This window comes from Bombus impatiens, unplaced genomic scaffold, assembly GCF_000188095.3.
Source record: "Bombus impatiens unplaced genomic scaffold, BIMP_2.2 scf_0279, whole genome shotgun sequence".
Taxonomy (NCBI): domain Eukaryota; kingdom Metazoa; phylum Arthropoda; class Insecta; order Hymenoptera; family Apidae; genus Bombus; species Bombus impatiens.
Window position 1 is genome coordinate 132,897 of NT_176698.1, and position 14,009 is coordinate 146,905.

Genomic DNA, 14,009 nt, shown 5'->3' on the forward strand with positions numbered 1-14,009 from the left:
CTGCCGCTGTCGCAGCTTATTATCGGCGGCATTGTCAACATGGCTGGTGCATCATTATATCACGAATCGACCAAGCGATAACGCGACGATTGCGAAATTAAGTCAGCCATTGAAGCTGCCGTGAACAGGGTTTAATAATACGCGATTATCGGTGGATCACTCCTTTGGCCAACGGATACAAGTAAATTATGTCCCCTGTTAATTAATGACACCCCCAATAATGTGTTATTAGTTTCTTTATGGAATCTGGTTTAATCGACACCTTAATTGAAATTTAGTCCGTTATGGCGTTCGTTGGGTGTAAAATTTCACTTTAATTATGCATTTAATGCTTTTGCTCGAACGTATGTTTGTTGAGATTTTCTTTTCGAATTTAACATTACGTTGTTGTCTGGACGATGGTAATTATCGTAAACGATCGATACCGTTCTCTGTGGCTAGATCTAATTGAATTTGAATCTTGATAGCGATATAAAAATTATAAAAAAATAGCGTGACTCACCGGTGGTTCACGTTATCGCATAAAATGAAGCTGTTGCGAACCACCAGTGAGTCACGCCACACGTTGGTCGCGCTAGTTTATGCTGTGAAATGAGCGTTAAGACAGAATAACTCGTTTTGAAATAACATACGTCGCACGTGCGAATTAATTAACATTATTATTCTAATGCTTCGTTCTTGAATTAATAGGTAAGCTGGTAATCACGAGATTTCGACAGAGCGTAATTCTGTTCCTTTAAAAACAGCAGGTGAATGCCTTTTCGATTTCAAGCAATCTATCAAACGTTATTTTCCAATTTTAATAAAGAGAACGTAATTCTTTGAAAACGAATAAGAATATAAAATACCATACAATATCTTTTCATTCTTTGAACGTTTACTTTCGAAGCTATATCAGAATTTATTTTTAGATGCCATAAATCAAACACTCAAAAGATATAAAGCAACAGGAGAAGATAGAACAAGATAGAACACTTACGAATATAAAATACTTTCTTTGCTTTTTAAACTTTGCTTTATTATTTTCAAATGTCATAAATATTCGATTAATCGACAGTCGATTATTCAATCGTTACTCGATTCAGAACGTACGTGATGTAACATCTGGCAGATTTTCGTCTCTCGTTTATCGAAGAGACGCTTCTCGTGTCGAGTATTTCTCCATCGACGATATTTTCCAATCTTCGTGAGGAATTTTCGAAATCCTTGGCAATCCCGTCTAATGGATTACATTCGCGGGGATGTTCTTACAGAAGCAGAGCTACTTCTCCCGGCTGGCAAAGTCCTACCCGATTCTAAAGCTCGTTGATGTATACGATCGTCAAGTAAAGACCGTGAAAATCACGAGACATCGCGTGATTTCTACTGACTTCCGTTTCTTATTGCGCCACAGTCGTTCATACGGGTGTACGTGTTGGACAACGTCTACGTTTGCATTCTGGTGCACATACTTTTCTACGTTGCTCTGTGGTACGCCACTACGGTAAGTACAACTGTAAATTTTGCTCAGAAAATTTAGGACAAATTTTTTCAACATTTGTAGATAATCCAAAATTACCATAGAATAAATTTTCCGCTGTCGCTCTTGCAATTTCTCTTCCATAAAGCTTGAACAATTCTAAAACGAACATTATAATTGTTACAATTTATCACTCGAAACCAATCTTCTTCGAAAACTGTAATAATCTATCGATAATTTTAATCGAATCGCCAATAATCTAAAACAATTAGTTACAGTGATTGATGCGACTGCGATGATTTTTTTAACGCTTCAATTATCTTCGATAAGATTTGTGTCCACGTTCCTAGACTTCTTATTTAGTAATTTAGTATCATGCTAATTATAGAAATCTAAAATTTCAATTACATTATTAATTAATTAATTAATTAATTAGGAGGCTTAATTTGTTTCTTAACCGCAGGTGATAAGAAAAATGGAGAAGGCGAATAAGGAGATGCTAAAAATTATGGAGGAGAACAGAACGGTGCGTCGACTGATCGATAATAATAGAAATTCAATCGTATCGATTTCTCGTTTAAACGATTGTTGCAGAGACTGGAAGACGTAGTGGCGTTGAAAGATAAGAAAACGGAATACGACGAGGCGGTGGTTAAAGTGGTTAGTGTCTAGAAGAAACTTTCAGTTCTTTCAAAAATCACAATAAACAATGAATAAGCGAATCTCATTAAACACTTTCAGAAAGAAACGCAGAGATTAACATCGCAGGAACTGGAAGACGAGGTAACTGAAAGTTCAACCGTCTCGTTAATCTTCTAAATATGGCTAAAGACTACTTTATTTATAATTTCACCTATAACAACTTAATTCTATAATTAGTAAAAACATAGGTGCATGTGAACGAAATATTTTCAGTTACAAAGAAAGGGGTAGCTTCCACTGTGATTTTCAGGAAAAGTGACTTACAACCTTCGAATTTTTATCCTTCGATCTCGTTCTCGTTTCGATACACAAAAATCTGACGATTTTAAAAAGAATTACAACGTAACATAATCTTCCATACTATCTTAAAGCCTACGAAACTTTTTAATTACAAAAAAAAAAAAAAAAAAAAATGCAATTAATTGCAAAATAATCTCAAAGACGAAGCAACGATAGAATTAAGTTTGCAAAACTCCTAGCCCCGTAAGATTCATTTACTTTATCAACTCTCAACAAAATTATTATAATTTAGATGCAACGTCTAAGCACGGAGCTGATCAACGCAGAGGACAAGCTACTGGAACTAGAGAAAGTGGTGAAGAAAGTATCGAAAAAATATCTCTTCTATATGAAACATAACATTGAAATTGCTTCTATAGCGAAATTCTTCGATTGTCATTAATTCGTAGTTGATTTCCAGTACATATCCAGTGGAGAATCGTGCAAGAGTTCTGCGGGCGACGTCGCTGACCGAGAAAACGAACGCGCGGGACCGTGTTTTGGCGAAGGACGAACAGTCTCGCTCGAGAATCTCAAGGTAAGTTTCAATTAAACTGTGTGCACCGATTTTCCCTACGTGATGGCGTTCTGTAATTGTCAAGAAAATGAAGACGGGGAGGGCGGTTTACCTCTTACTACCGGTTGCGTCAGTCGTTGTAACAGCTTGGGCCAGCGTTCCGAAACCGCCAGCAAAACGGAGACGAACAGATTGTTCAGGAATTCTGTTAGGGAACTCGCGACCACCGGGACGCGACGTGTAAAGTTATTTCGGTGTCTGGCGAACGAAATTGGGGAAAACCATAGGACTCTCGGTTAGTTAAGACGCATTCAACGGAATAGTCGAGGCTTTCGAACCCCGTGTAAGAGTTAATGCTGACGCCGATAGGATTGTCGTCGTATTATTGTTAGGATTATTGTGTGTCTTGATTACTTAATGTATCGATAGATAGCTTGGATAATGGACTGCGGTAATCCTTTATTGATAATAATTAGTCTGTGGATGTTTATACAAATTTGCGGTACTAGGGATACGATCGAGGAGATTGAACGTAAATAGATGTTTGCTTCATCCCTTAAATGTTATGAGTATGTATGTTTTGCATACCTTTGCTAATTTTCATAGTGGAAGCATAGTGTTTACTCTGACATTATCTTGTTATAAAAAATACTTTTCGTTCCTCTTCCATTATTTTATTATTCTATTTATATTACTTCGATAGGTTAGATTAGATATAATAAGAACTAGAGAAATTAGCGTCAACGACTGAAGAAAAGTATTGAGTATAGATTGTTGTTGTATTGTTGTATTGAGTATAGATATTTTACAATTGCAAACAGTTGGAGGCCATTGGAAACCGACAGGCGAGAATTAAATAAATATACACAAAAATGCTAATTAGAAATAGTATTTGTTTGAATTTTGAACAACTTGGTAAAATTATTTGCATGTTTTTTACTTTAAAGAAATTTCGTTGTATTCTATGTAAATTAATTTTCTTCTTTAATAATCGTCTCTAAGTTCTATAAAAAGAGTATGCTCTCCAGAGAGAATATCAGAAAAGAAACCTCTATATCTATTTTTACATTTCTCGTAAATGGATGAACACCTGTAATCCATTTGGTAATAATTATAGCATCTAAGAGATTCGTTATCGATCGAATATCGAATTAACGTTAATGAAAATTAATAGAAATATGTTTCACATTGTGTTGAAGATACTCGAACCGTCATTTCCACCGCCGCAGCCACCGGAACCTCCACCTAGGAAGTATGGGATCTTTGTCTCTCGACCTCCTGGCCAACGTCGTCCACCTCCCGCGGCTTCAGCTGCGACTTCACCCCCAAAAATCGGACACAAGTAACTACGGATCTGTGGAAGCTTCCGAGGAATCCGGGATTTATCACCGTAAGCGCTATTTTATCCATTCTGTAACCTTTTCTTTTTATATAGAATTTTGTTGAGATATGTACAATTTTCTGTGCTGGACTAAGTTAAATGCGTAGTAGAGATACTTGTATGCGAGTGTCGGTGTGTGGAAGTATATGTGTCCGCAACGTCTCGAAAACAAAGGAATGTAAACTCTTCAGTCGGTCAAGAGTCAGTTAACAGTCGGGTATAGAAGAAAGTGCTGAGACGCGTGCAAGTGTGTATCGGTGAATATATAAGGAATCGTTCATGAAATAAATATTTCATTATTTTAATATTAATCCTCGGTATAAATTTATTTCGGCTTCAAAGATCCACAATTCTCAACAAATTTATATTTCTCGTTAAATAGAAACGTTTCTAAATATTGCAATTAACGTTACGAAGGAAACTTAAGAGAATTTAGTCTTAAGTTATGTCTTAGTCTTAAGTTAAGTTATGATTTTTATATTATGTCCACGAAATATTAGGTTGTCCCAAAAGTTTCTTTCGTTTCATAAGTGGAATAATAGATGCACAACATTTTTTATTTTATGGTATTTTATGGATTTATGTATGATCGATTTTGTAGTAGTAGAATAAAATGGATCAAACATAATTCGATAAAATAATATAAAACAAAAAATGTTGTGCATCTACCACTTCTTTATAAAACGAAAGGAACTTTTGGGACAACCTAATATTTCGTAATTTGTCGTCAAATTAGATAATTATTGTCATAAACGACAGCTAATTTACCCGAGTTACTAATTTCAATAAAAAGGAGAGAATAAAATATCACCGATTTCTCTTTTCTATTTTATAAGTTACTGACAGAAATTATGAATTTGTGTACACGAACGTGAATCATAGAAATTTGCATACATGCTTAGCAAGTTGCATACGTTGTTTTAGACACGACTTTTCGAACATCTTTTCATGTCGAATGTGATTTTTATGATATTTGATGATTTCAGAGCCTGATAAATTCATGTGGAGTGCTGGAGATCGTCGACGAGACGATAGACGAAGAAAGCGATCAGGAAAATTCGCTAGTAGTGGCATTTCGACGCGTTTTAGTGAGAAAAAATTGCACGACGAGTCTCTGAAGAACGTGACACCTTTTACCAGATCGTTGTTGGGTCTCGTTACAATTTTCACGCAAGAAAAATTTTAAATATACTGCATACAAATAGACTATGTAATATATTTCTTAAATATATCAATTACAAGTGTTTGCAATAAATCGAATAATATATAGGAAATATTACACACTTTCTACTTTATATTTATCTCCTTTATACGTAATTATATTACATGTATAAAATATCGCTTGCCCTTTTCTAGGGAAATTGACTTGTTGAGATTAAGCATCTCTGATATCGTGAACATTAACTCCGGATACAGAAAAACTGCATATCCGAATAACGAGACTTTCTCATTTATGACACTTACCGCTAACAATAAACCGAACGAATATAAATACGTAATATATTCGCGAGCATTAGCTAACATAAACTTCTTACCGCGACAACAGCTCAATGCTTATTCAACGAAATTGCAGATTTCTGCCAAGTCATTCAGCTATTCATCAGCATGCATTGGATATTTACTTCGTGCATATCGTTAATCGTAATTGGCAAAATTAATTACCACGTTTACGTCGAACACTGGTGTCGAGGAAAGACAATATTCGTATTACACGATCATACATTTTAGATTATCAGACTTTTTCTCACGCGACTATAGCAATTACGAAATACGCTGACGTCTTTACAGACGTGTGTCAGAGTGCAACGCGTATACGACGACTCTGTGGGAAAGTGAAATTAAAAATAGAATCAAGTTTCAACGCACACTGCGTAGAAAAGTGCGTATTAAAGCAAAATCAATTAACCGAGCTTAAACGAATTTATGAAAATTTATTATCATGGAAATATACGAAGTAAAACAAACGTATCTACATGGACTTTGAAGATAGTACGTGACTGATCTTTTGTCTGATCTGGACGCGCACGTATCATTGCCCTTGGGCAAACTGGTTTACTCGAAGAAAAATTCTTTTTGTTCTACGTACGCAGGATATATCGTGGAACTGGAAAATACATTTATTCAGGATTGTGAGAGCAAACATCGTATTACATGTGTAGAGCTGTTGTTGAAAAATAATTTCTCTATATAAATGTTTATTTCGTTGTGTATCGAGATATTGAAGAATGAGAAGAACATTTTGATGTTGTTAATGTTGACAAAACAATAACATGTTTGGTACTTGTATTTAACAAAATGTTATTTGTTACTAACGAAAAAAACTGAAATTATTAAGCGATATAAATAAAACTGTTTCAAAGAAAAGTCCATGTTCTACTTTTCCAGTAGCTTATATCGTAGAAAGAAATTAGAGTGAGTAGTTTTTGATTTAAAAAGAATACTGTTTCTAACAATTTCCATACTTAACGTTTCCATTAAAAATGTAATACTCTATATCTTAACAATTAAAACTGGAGATTACTAGAAATACCGCATCTAGAGGAAAAGAAATAATACGGAATTAATAAATTAATTAATAAATTCATACTAAGTGGAAAGTCGATTAAATACGAATCTGTACTTGTTTTATCCGATAAGATATAGAACTCGTGCGCTATCAGAACAAAGTGAAAAATGGTTGTTAACTGTTCGCACCGGTTCTCGCCAGACAAACTGGCGAATAAACGAATCACGGCACGAGATCGGCCGATCCGATCGCTGCGAGTTGCGGCCGAGTGTCCAACTTTCACTGACAACTCGTTAGGTCCGTAGGCCGTGGTTTCGAATCATTCACAGTCATTCCGCGACGTCGGTAGACCGCGGCAGCGTCGCTGAATTCCTCCAATCGGAACGCATTCGTCATCGAATACACACATAACTTTTTGTACTTGACCTATCAAATTCTATTATTTAATCAAAACACTATAATTTCCCGTAAGTTTGTGCCCGTGTCGAGTATAGCGTTAATTAGACTTTAGAAAGCTTTGTTACCGCTCGTGTTCGTGCCAGTGATTTCACTTTTAACGGAGCAGTGTTAGAGTGCATTCCGCGGACTACAAACCAGTTTTGCAGCGATTCAATTTTAAACAAAGAAAAAAAAAAAAAAAAGAATTCGGAAGAATCCGATTCGGAGGGATATTGGAAAAATTTGACTTGTGTGGTTCAGTTTTAAATATAGTGTTCCATCGTTCGGGATTGCGTTGGCATTGCGACACACGGGATCGAAGAAAGTGGAAGTGAACAGAGAGCGAAAGTTCTGCTATAACATCTTCCACGTTGAAAGTTGACGATCCGTGACCACAGGCTTAGCACATCGTCCATGCTTCTCACGAGTATGTATTGTTTCGCTATATGTGTATTTACATGCTCTCAAAAATCGGGTTAAGGCGTTGTAACATGACTATTGCATAACTTGAACGCTCTCCTTTCAAATTCTTACGGAGACCTTAATACGTCTAATTTTGTCGACAAGTAATTATTAAATATCGATCAACATTGTTTAACATTTTTCTGTTTAATTATTACTAGAGATACAAATTATTTCAGGCAATAATTGTACAAGAATTTCTTTCACCTACTGGAATAACCTTATGTCCATAAGAAAAACGCTAAAACTAAGTGGGCTATACTAACGGACTAATACCGATTCCAATCGATATTAAATATTTTCTAACAATGCTGATACTATCCTATTTAATTATTATTAAAGGAAATATAAAAATATCCAAAGTAACAACTGTACAAAAATTCCTATTATCAACTCAGAATTGTAACTGATTATAGTGTTTAATTGAACTCGTATGTTCTAAGAATTATCGATCAATAATCGCCAGAAATAAATTCTTAACTACCATTGCATTACTGCATTACAGTGCGATAAACACGTTCGTAAAGAAGCTGCAAAAAATTGAAAGCTGCAGATATACGAGCACTATGTAACTTGCACACCAGGCGGCATTACGAAAGATTACGGTAGCTACAAAAAGTATTTACACATACCCTTCTTTCCCAATAAAACGTTTTTCCATAAAGACCCCTAGCCCCTATACATGTTGAAACATGTTGCGATGCATGATACATGTTACAATATATGCGTATCAGAAGCAACTTGTATCGATGTAGGAATCAGAATCACGTTTTAACTGAACCGATCGGCACACAGGTTTTTTCTACCTGTAACGCGTATCATCGGTTAGTTTACAGTAGGCTCCCATCGTTGTATTTTGTTTCCTAGTCCTTGAAGGATCTGTTTTCATGTGGTATCGAAAAACAAAGTCGTCGATAGGCAAATAATTTCTGTAATCGCTCGGTTCGTTCGTGTTTACTTCTCTAAATAACGTGAAATTAGAAAACTTGTTTCTCTTGATTAACCATCACTTTGTTCGTTTCTGTTTAATCTTTAATTCTTTATCTTTTGCAGTCAATATTGCCCTCTGTTATTGACAATTAATATTTGGAGAATAATCAGACATTGTAACACGCATGTTTCGACATTGGTATCGCACCAGAAACTAAGGAGAATCGGTAATCTGGTAGACTGGAACTGGTGCAGATTTCATGAAACGCAGCTGTCGACGCATGCATAGCAACGTGTTTCAACGTGTACAGCAGGTTTTACATTTCATTCTCAAGGTATCAAATGTTTATCGCGATATGAAAGTATCGCTAAACGATGCGAAACTTAATATACTTGGACCTAATTAAGTAATTGCTACAATAAATAACAATCGTTTCCAACGATACCAACGATAAATTCGAGACAATAATTGTTGCTTCCTTAGCAATCGGAGTGTCTCTGTCTAGCGCCGAGTGCTTGCATCACAACGTTCGAAGCCATTGAGTCTGTTTTTATATTATCCTCGAGCAGTCGACTATTGTTCTTCGAATTTCGAAGATTCTACAATAGCAGCGCTATCTTCGGCAACGTTCGGCGGCTCGACGGCTTAGCAACAGCTCACCGAACTGTCAAGGCTGTCAACGACCACCGATAACTGTTTTCCGTTTCATCGTCGTCGTTGACATATGTCACGTTTCATTGTTGAAAATGCTGTTTGATCGCGGTTTCGGTCGCTGCTTGCACAAAAATCTAAAATTCCCCAATGAAACGAAGAGCACGTATGCGGCATAAATCGGCGAGTTGCGTTCGGTCTACGTACTTACGCGTTCTCGCTTTGTAATTTACAGATCTACCATCACGTGTGATATTCACCGTGCTCGACGTTAATCCGTTCTAATTTCTCTCTAATTGTTCGCGCCCGTACAAAGTTTAGAAGTACAGCCTCGATTTATTTACTCCGTAGCCTACATTAAATATTAAGATTGTTTCGTCAACCTAGTTTTGAGTTATAGTAAACTCTTATAACTTGATATAATTTTCCTAGTCGTACGAAAATATTATTAAATCATACGAGCTTTTAGTATATTTAGACCCGATTAATTAGTACTTAAATGCTACGATAAATACGCTTGTTTCCAACCGCTCCAACGTTAAGTTCGAAGCAATAATTGTTTTTGCCCTAATAATCCCCTGATAGTTGTAATGAACTCTTGTTTGGATAATCTGCTCGTCTCGCGTCCGTGATTATTTATTATCGGCTTGATCTTTCGTTCTAATTTATTCCGATGCAGCGTAGACGCCTCCGACGTTACGTTCCAAACAACAATGGTACGCAATAATATTTTTTGTAGCCACTGTAATTCCAAGACGATGTCAATTTATTGTCGACTCTTGTCCTCGCCTTAATTCTAATACGAAGATTAGTATCGGTAATATAACCCTCTTTGCCTTTTAATCCTTCTAAGACTTTGCGTCTTAATCGACGGCTATATTAGGTGTAGCAGCGCGAGGACTAAAGTTCAAACAGCAAATCCAGTGGCGCGGCGTGTTCTTCCGATCCGGTCCTTGAATCGGTAGAGGCCGCAGTGAATCGAGGATCGTCGATCGGTGCGGACGTGACGTTACAAGGACGCCAGTCGGCATGGCTATGGACACCAGCACTGTGCGTCTCGTGATATTCCTCGGGATGTTCCTCATGTTCGCCGGTGACTACAGCTACGTGATCTTCACGATTTTCGGTCGATCGTCTCGGCAAAATATCACTGAACCGGTTAAAAGTCTGGAGGATCCTGCAAGCAAGGTTCCTGCAGACAAGGTAGCCTTGACGACGGTGAAGAAGGATAACGAGAAAGAAAACGGTAAGGAATAATTTACATGCGCACGAGGAACTAAGAAATCTCGACTATCGACGCGCTAACGAACGTTCGTAATGTAATTGTAATTTCCGGAAATGTTATGCTAATGTACTTGTGCATCGTAACGAATCATCGGATTTTTTATCGTAGTACCGTGTGCGGTTTCGTTCCGGGATGTTAAAGGAAGTGTTAATTCCGTTTGATTTATTCTTATGGAAGCTATTGATTTAGTTTGAGCTCCATTGAGTTCCATGTGGATGGAGAGCTTCGATTTGTAATGCGTTGAGCTGTAGATAATTAGAAGTAAAGTATTATTCTCCCTTCTCAATGAAAGTTAGTATTTGTTTTGTTAGAGGCATTTGCATAGTCTTAGTAATTACAGAAACAATAAATTTGATACAAATTTGATATGATTCGTTATTCAAGGTGGGGACAACAATGACTCGCGTTGTACGTTCATTAAATTCGTTGAATAAATTGTGTTCCATAATAGTCATCAAATTGGAGAAATTCTTCCTGTGAGCGAGACAGCATAATGTACAAAATATTGGACTCTTTTATCCATCAAATTGGATTTCAAACAATTTGAGAGAAAAATTCATCGTATTAATGTAAGAGAAAGTCCTTAATCCTCATTCCAGAAATTTAGTACATTTTTTACCTGAAGTTTTACCTCAAGCGATTATCTTTTTATGTTCTGATCGTTAATTGTTTGGCGTTATTTGCGTAGGTTTAATCGATAGTACGCAGCATGCAGAATGTATTATATTTTTCGTTAGTCGTGTACAAGTCAACTATCCGAATTAATAGAATTTCTTAAAAATCTTTATTGATCGCCACAAATTTACAAAATACAATTTGCAGGCTTTTACGATATTGTTGTCAAGTATTATCCACTTAGTATATTTTCACTAGCTTTCTTACGCAATCTTTGAATAAAATAGGATCAATTGTCGCAACCAATCGACGATCGACCATCGAAACATTCCACGGCCCAGCTGTCCGATTTAATTAATATTTCTCGCTTTAACGACCCGATAGTTCGTATTAATCACAAGACTATATAACTTGAAGCAAGGAAACGATAAACAGATCGAAATAAACGTTGAAGATAAACAGGTTGGAGAGCGAAAGAGTAAGAATTGTTTACTTAGATTATCTACCTAAAAGGTAAAACCATGCGTAGCTTGATTTCCAAGCCGAGATACACTGAACATACTATTCTGCAGTATAAACTAATTTGCATAAACATTAAATGTTCATTAGTTCGTTAATGGGGGGGGGTTATTTAGAAAAGTTTATGCATCTTATATGTAAATTACTTTACAGCGATCTCGCGACGCGCGAAGATGATGACGACGATCAAGACGGCTTGCTTGCCCAAGCTTATATGCGAACTGACCTCGTCCGTCCATCAGGATCAGCTGAGTGAGATGGAACGGTCACTGCTAAACTTAATCAGGTAAACGACGAGTTGTTTGTTCCTCTTAAGTAGATAAGTTCAGGGACACAAAAAAAATTAATACGTAGCTCGATTTACATTTCCTTATAAATTAACGATCGAATTATTTAACAATTTTGGTCATTAATTTTACCCAAATATGTGTTCAATGTTAAAAATTCTTTCGTCGAATTTTTAGCACTAGAACTAGCGATGATTAAAATATAAACTTGGACCAACAGCTTTCTCTATAAATTTCTATATGACGCTATCGATCGGTCATTTTTACTATTTTCATAGTCCTGCTGTCTAAACATCCATATGAAATTATCTAGAAATTAGTATTCCATAAAAATTCCATCGCCTGCTGCGCTGAACCGCCTAGAAACATTAAGAAACCGAGCAGTAACTTTACTTTTCAATTAGAAATTCATCCGCGTTGCGGTTCATCGATATTCCAAGTCCTCCGTGGAATTACATTTTCGATGGCCTCTATGTAAGAAGTAGTCCGAAACGTTCCACTTTTAGGCGGGTGAAAGAAACGAAATAGATCATGACGAAGAAACAGCGATTACACACTAAGAACGTTTACGAACCGTTCGACAGAGTTGATTGACGTTCGAAACCTCCGGGATGATGGGGCAGTTTCGCGCTGAAACTTTTACACCTCATAGGACGCTCGTAGCTCGTCCACTTTCATCATCGACTCGTTCCAGTTCACCACTTTCACTTTCCACTTTCGATCACCATCGACGGTAATGCGAGTTCATTCGTTCATGGATCATGAGATTCTCGATAGGTCAGCAACCATAATAAGAGCCACCAATGTCACGTTGTGAAATTTATATTACATCCTGGACTCAGTTGGACTATTGTCCTCGTTCTGTTTACGAGCTATCAATGTCTCGATATCGTTCAATGGTATCTTGTAGCTCGAGCTAATTGCTTCCTAATTTCGTATAGATAAATCGTATTCTATCGTGGATTGCGTGTAGAAACGTTGGTCTTGTTCTTTTTACTGACTGTAAATATCTCTCGATATTTGTTTTACGGTATGTTCAACATCAAGCTGAGATATTGGATGACGAAGTTCCTCAATTTTTATAGAAAGATCGTATTCCATCGTAACTTGCGTCGAAACATTGTTCTTACGAGTTATCGATATCCCGATAGTATCTTCCAAATCAAGCCACGTATTCGATAACGTCGATTTTTATACAAAAATTCGTAAAACGCTGGATCAAGAAAAACGATTGCTTCGTTACAAAATCGTTAGAACAATTTACGCACGTTACGAATCATTGATTCAACAACCTGACTACGCAATAGCGAACTGTTAATTGAACAATAAACATAGCCATACACGCTCGCACAATGTTACAATCTCGCGCCACCTAGAAACCTTATTAAATCAGCCATACTTTATACGTAAATCGAGCACAGCGTTCATAAACAACAATATGCAGCCTCTGGACTCCACTCTCCCTGTCGGAGAATTAAACGTCAGCTCGTCGGATTACCTTCCAATCTGCAGATTACACCGATGGAGCAGTGTACGCGCCGAATGCTCTCTTCGATCGTGGGAATATCGATCAGCGCGGTCGAAGCTTGATCCTGGTGCGCGAAACAACAAGCCGAGCGCACAGGCCAAACAAACGTCAGTTCGATATCTCGCTAAACAGATGCAGTCGAACAGTCAGGCTCGATATCGTTGCTCGCGAGGATGCAGCGTGTCATCGAAAATTGGATGGCGAGCTGAGCGAGCCGCGCGTTGCGCAATTTTCAATGAACGAGCGTTCGACGTTGAACGATCGCGCACGGAGGTTACGAAGCACGTCGCGACGCTGGTTCGCCGCGTTGAAATTGGATGACGGCCGCAGTATCTCGCAATATTCGTTTACGATCGAGAAGCGAAACGCAGCCACGCGCCGCCGCCATCGGGGGTCATTTTGCTCGCTGATTAAAAGCAAAGTTATGTTAAACCGGCCAAATATCGACC

General features: G+C 37.3%; 2 protein-coding genes across 6 annotated transcripts in view; both read left to right on the top strand.

Moving 5' to 3' along the window:
• The first annotated feature begins 1,124 nt into the window (after positions 1 to 1,124).
• Positions 1,125 to 5,622, top strand: LOC100749912. Of its 2 annotated transcripts, XM_012384703.3 has the most exons (9): positions 1,125 to 1,325; positions 1,394 to 1,483; positions 1,923 to 1,985; positions 2,054 to 2,119; positions 2,201 to 2,242; positions 2,694 to 2,765; positions 2,851 to 2,978; positions 4,157 to 4,347; positions 5,325 to 5,622. In XM_012384703.3, exons 1-9 carry the CDS (start codon positions 1,242 to 1,244, stop codon positions 5,522 to 5,524), a joined length of 936 nt encoding a protein of 311 aa, XP_012240126.2. In that variant the 5' UTR covers positions 1,125 to 1,241; the 3' UTR covers positions 5,525 to 5,622. The 2 variants fall into 2 exon arrangements, with proteins under 2 accessions (XP_012240126.2, XP_033176221.1); XM_033320330.1 differs by having other exon boundaries at positions 1,132 to 1,483; positions 2,694 to 2,761; positions 2,862 to 2,978; positions 5,325 to 5,614.
• A 1,495-nt stretch (positions 5,623 to 7,117) lies between these two features.
• Positions 7,118 to 14,009, top strand: part of LOC100740048 — a 13,969-nt gene continuing 7,077 nt past the window's right edge. Inside the window, exons 1-4 of one of the 4 annotated variants that reach the window (XM_024367096.2) lie at positions 7,118 to 7,709; positions 8,798 to 9,009; positions 10,210 to 10,572; positions 11,899 to 12,031. In XM_024367096.2, coding sequence (XP_024222864.1) covers positions 10,356 to 10,572; positions 11,899 to 12,031 — 350 coding nt within the window. In that variant the 5' untranslated portion in view covers positions 7,118 to 7,709; positions 8,798 to 9,009; positions 10,210 to 10,355. Of the gene's footprint in view, positions 7,710 to 8,797; positions 9,010 to 9,041; positions 10,144 to 10,179; positions 10,573 to 11,898; positions 12,032 to 14,009 lie in introns of those variants that run through there. The other 3 variants (XM_012384712.3, XM_024367097.2, XM_033320331.1) reach the window with 3 other exon arrangements.

Coding starts and splice junctions, on each gene's coding strand:
- LOC100749912 (XM_012384703.3), top strand. CDS start 1,242: ATGTTCTTACAGAAGCAGAGCTACTTCTCCCGGCTGGCAAAGTCCTAC. Junction 1,326..1,393: donor TTGATGTATACGATCGTCAA/GTAAAGACCGTG, acceptor ATTGCGCCACAG/TCGTTCATACGGGTGTACGT. Junction 2,243..2,693: donor CGCAGGAACTGGAAGACGAG/GTAACTGAAAGT, acceptor ATTATAATTTAG/ATGCAACGTCTAAGCACGGA.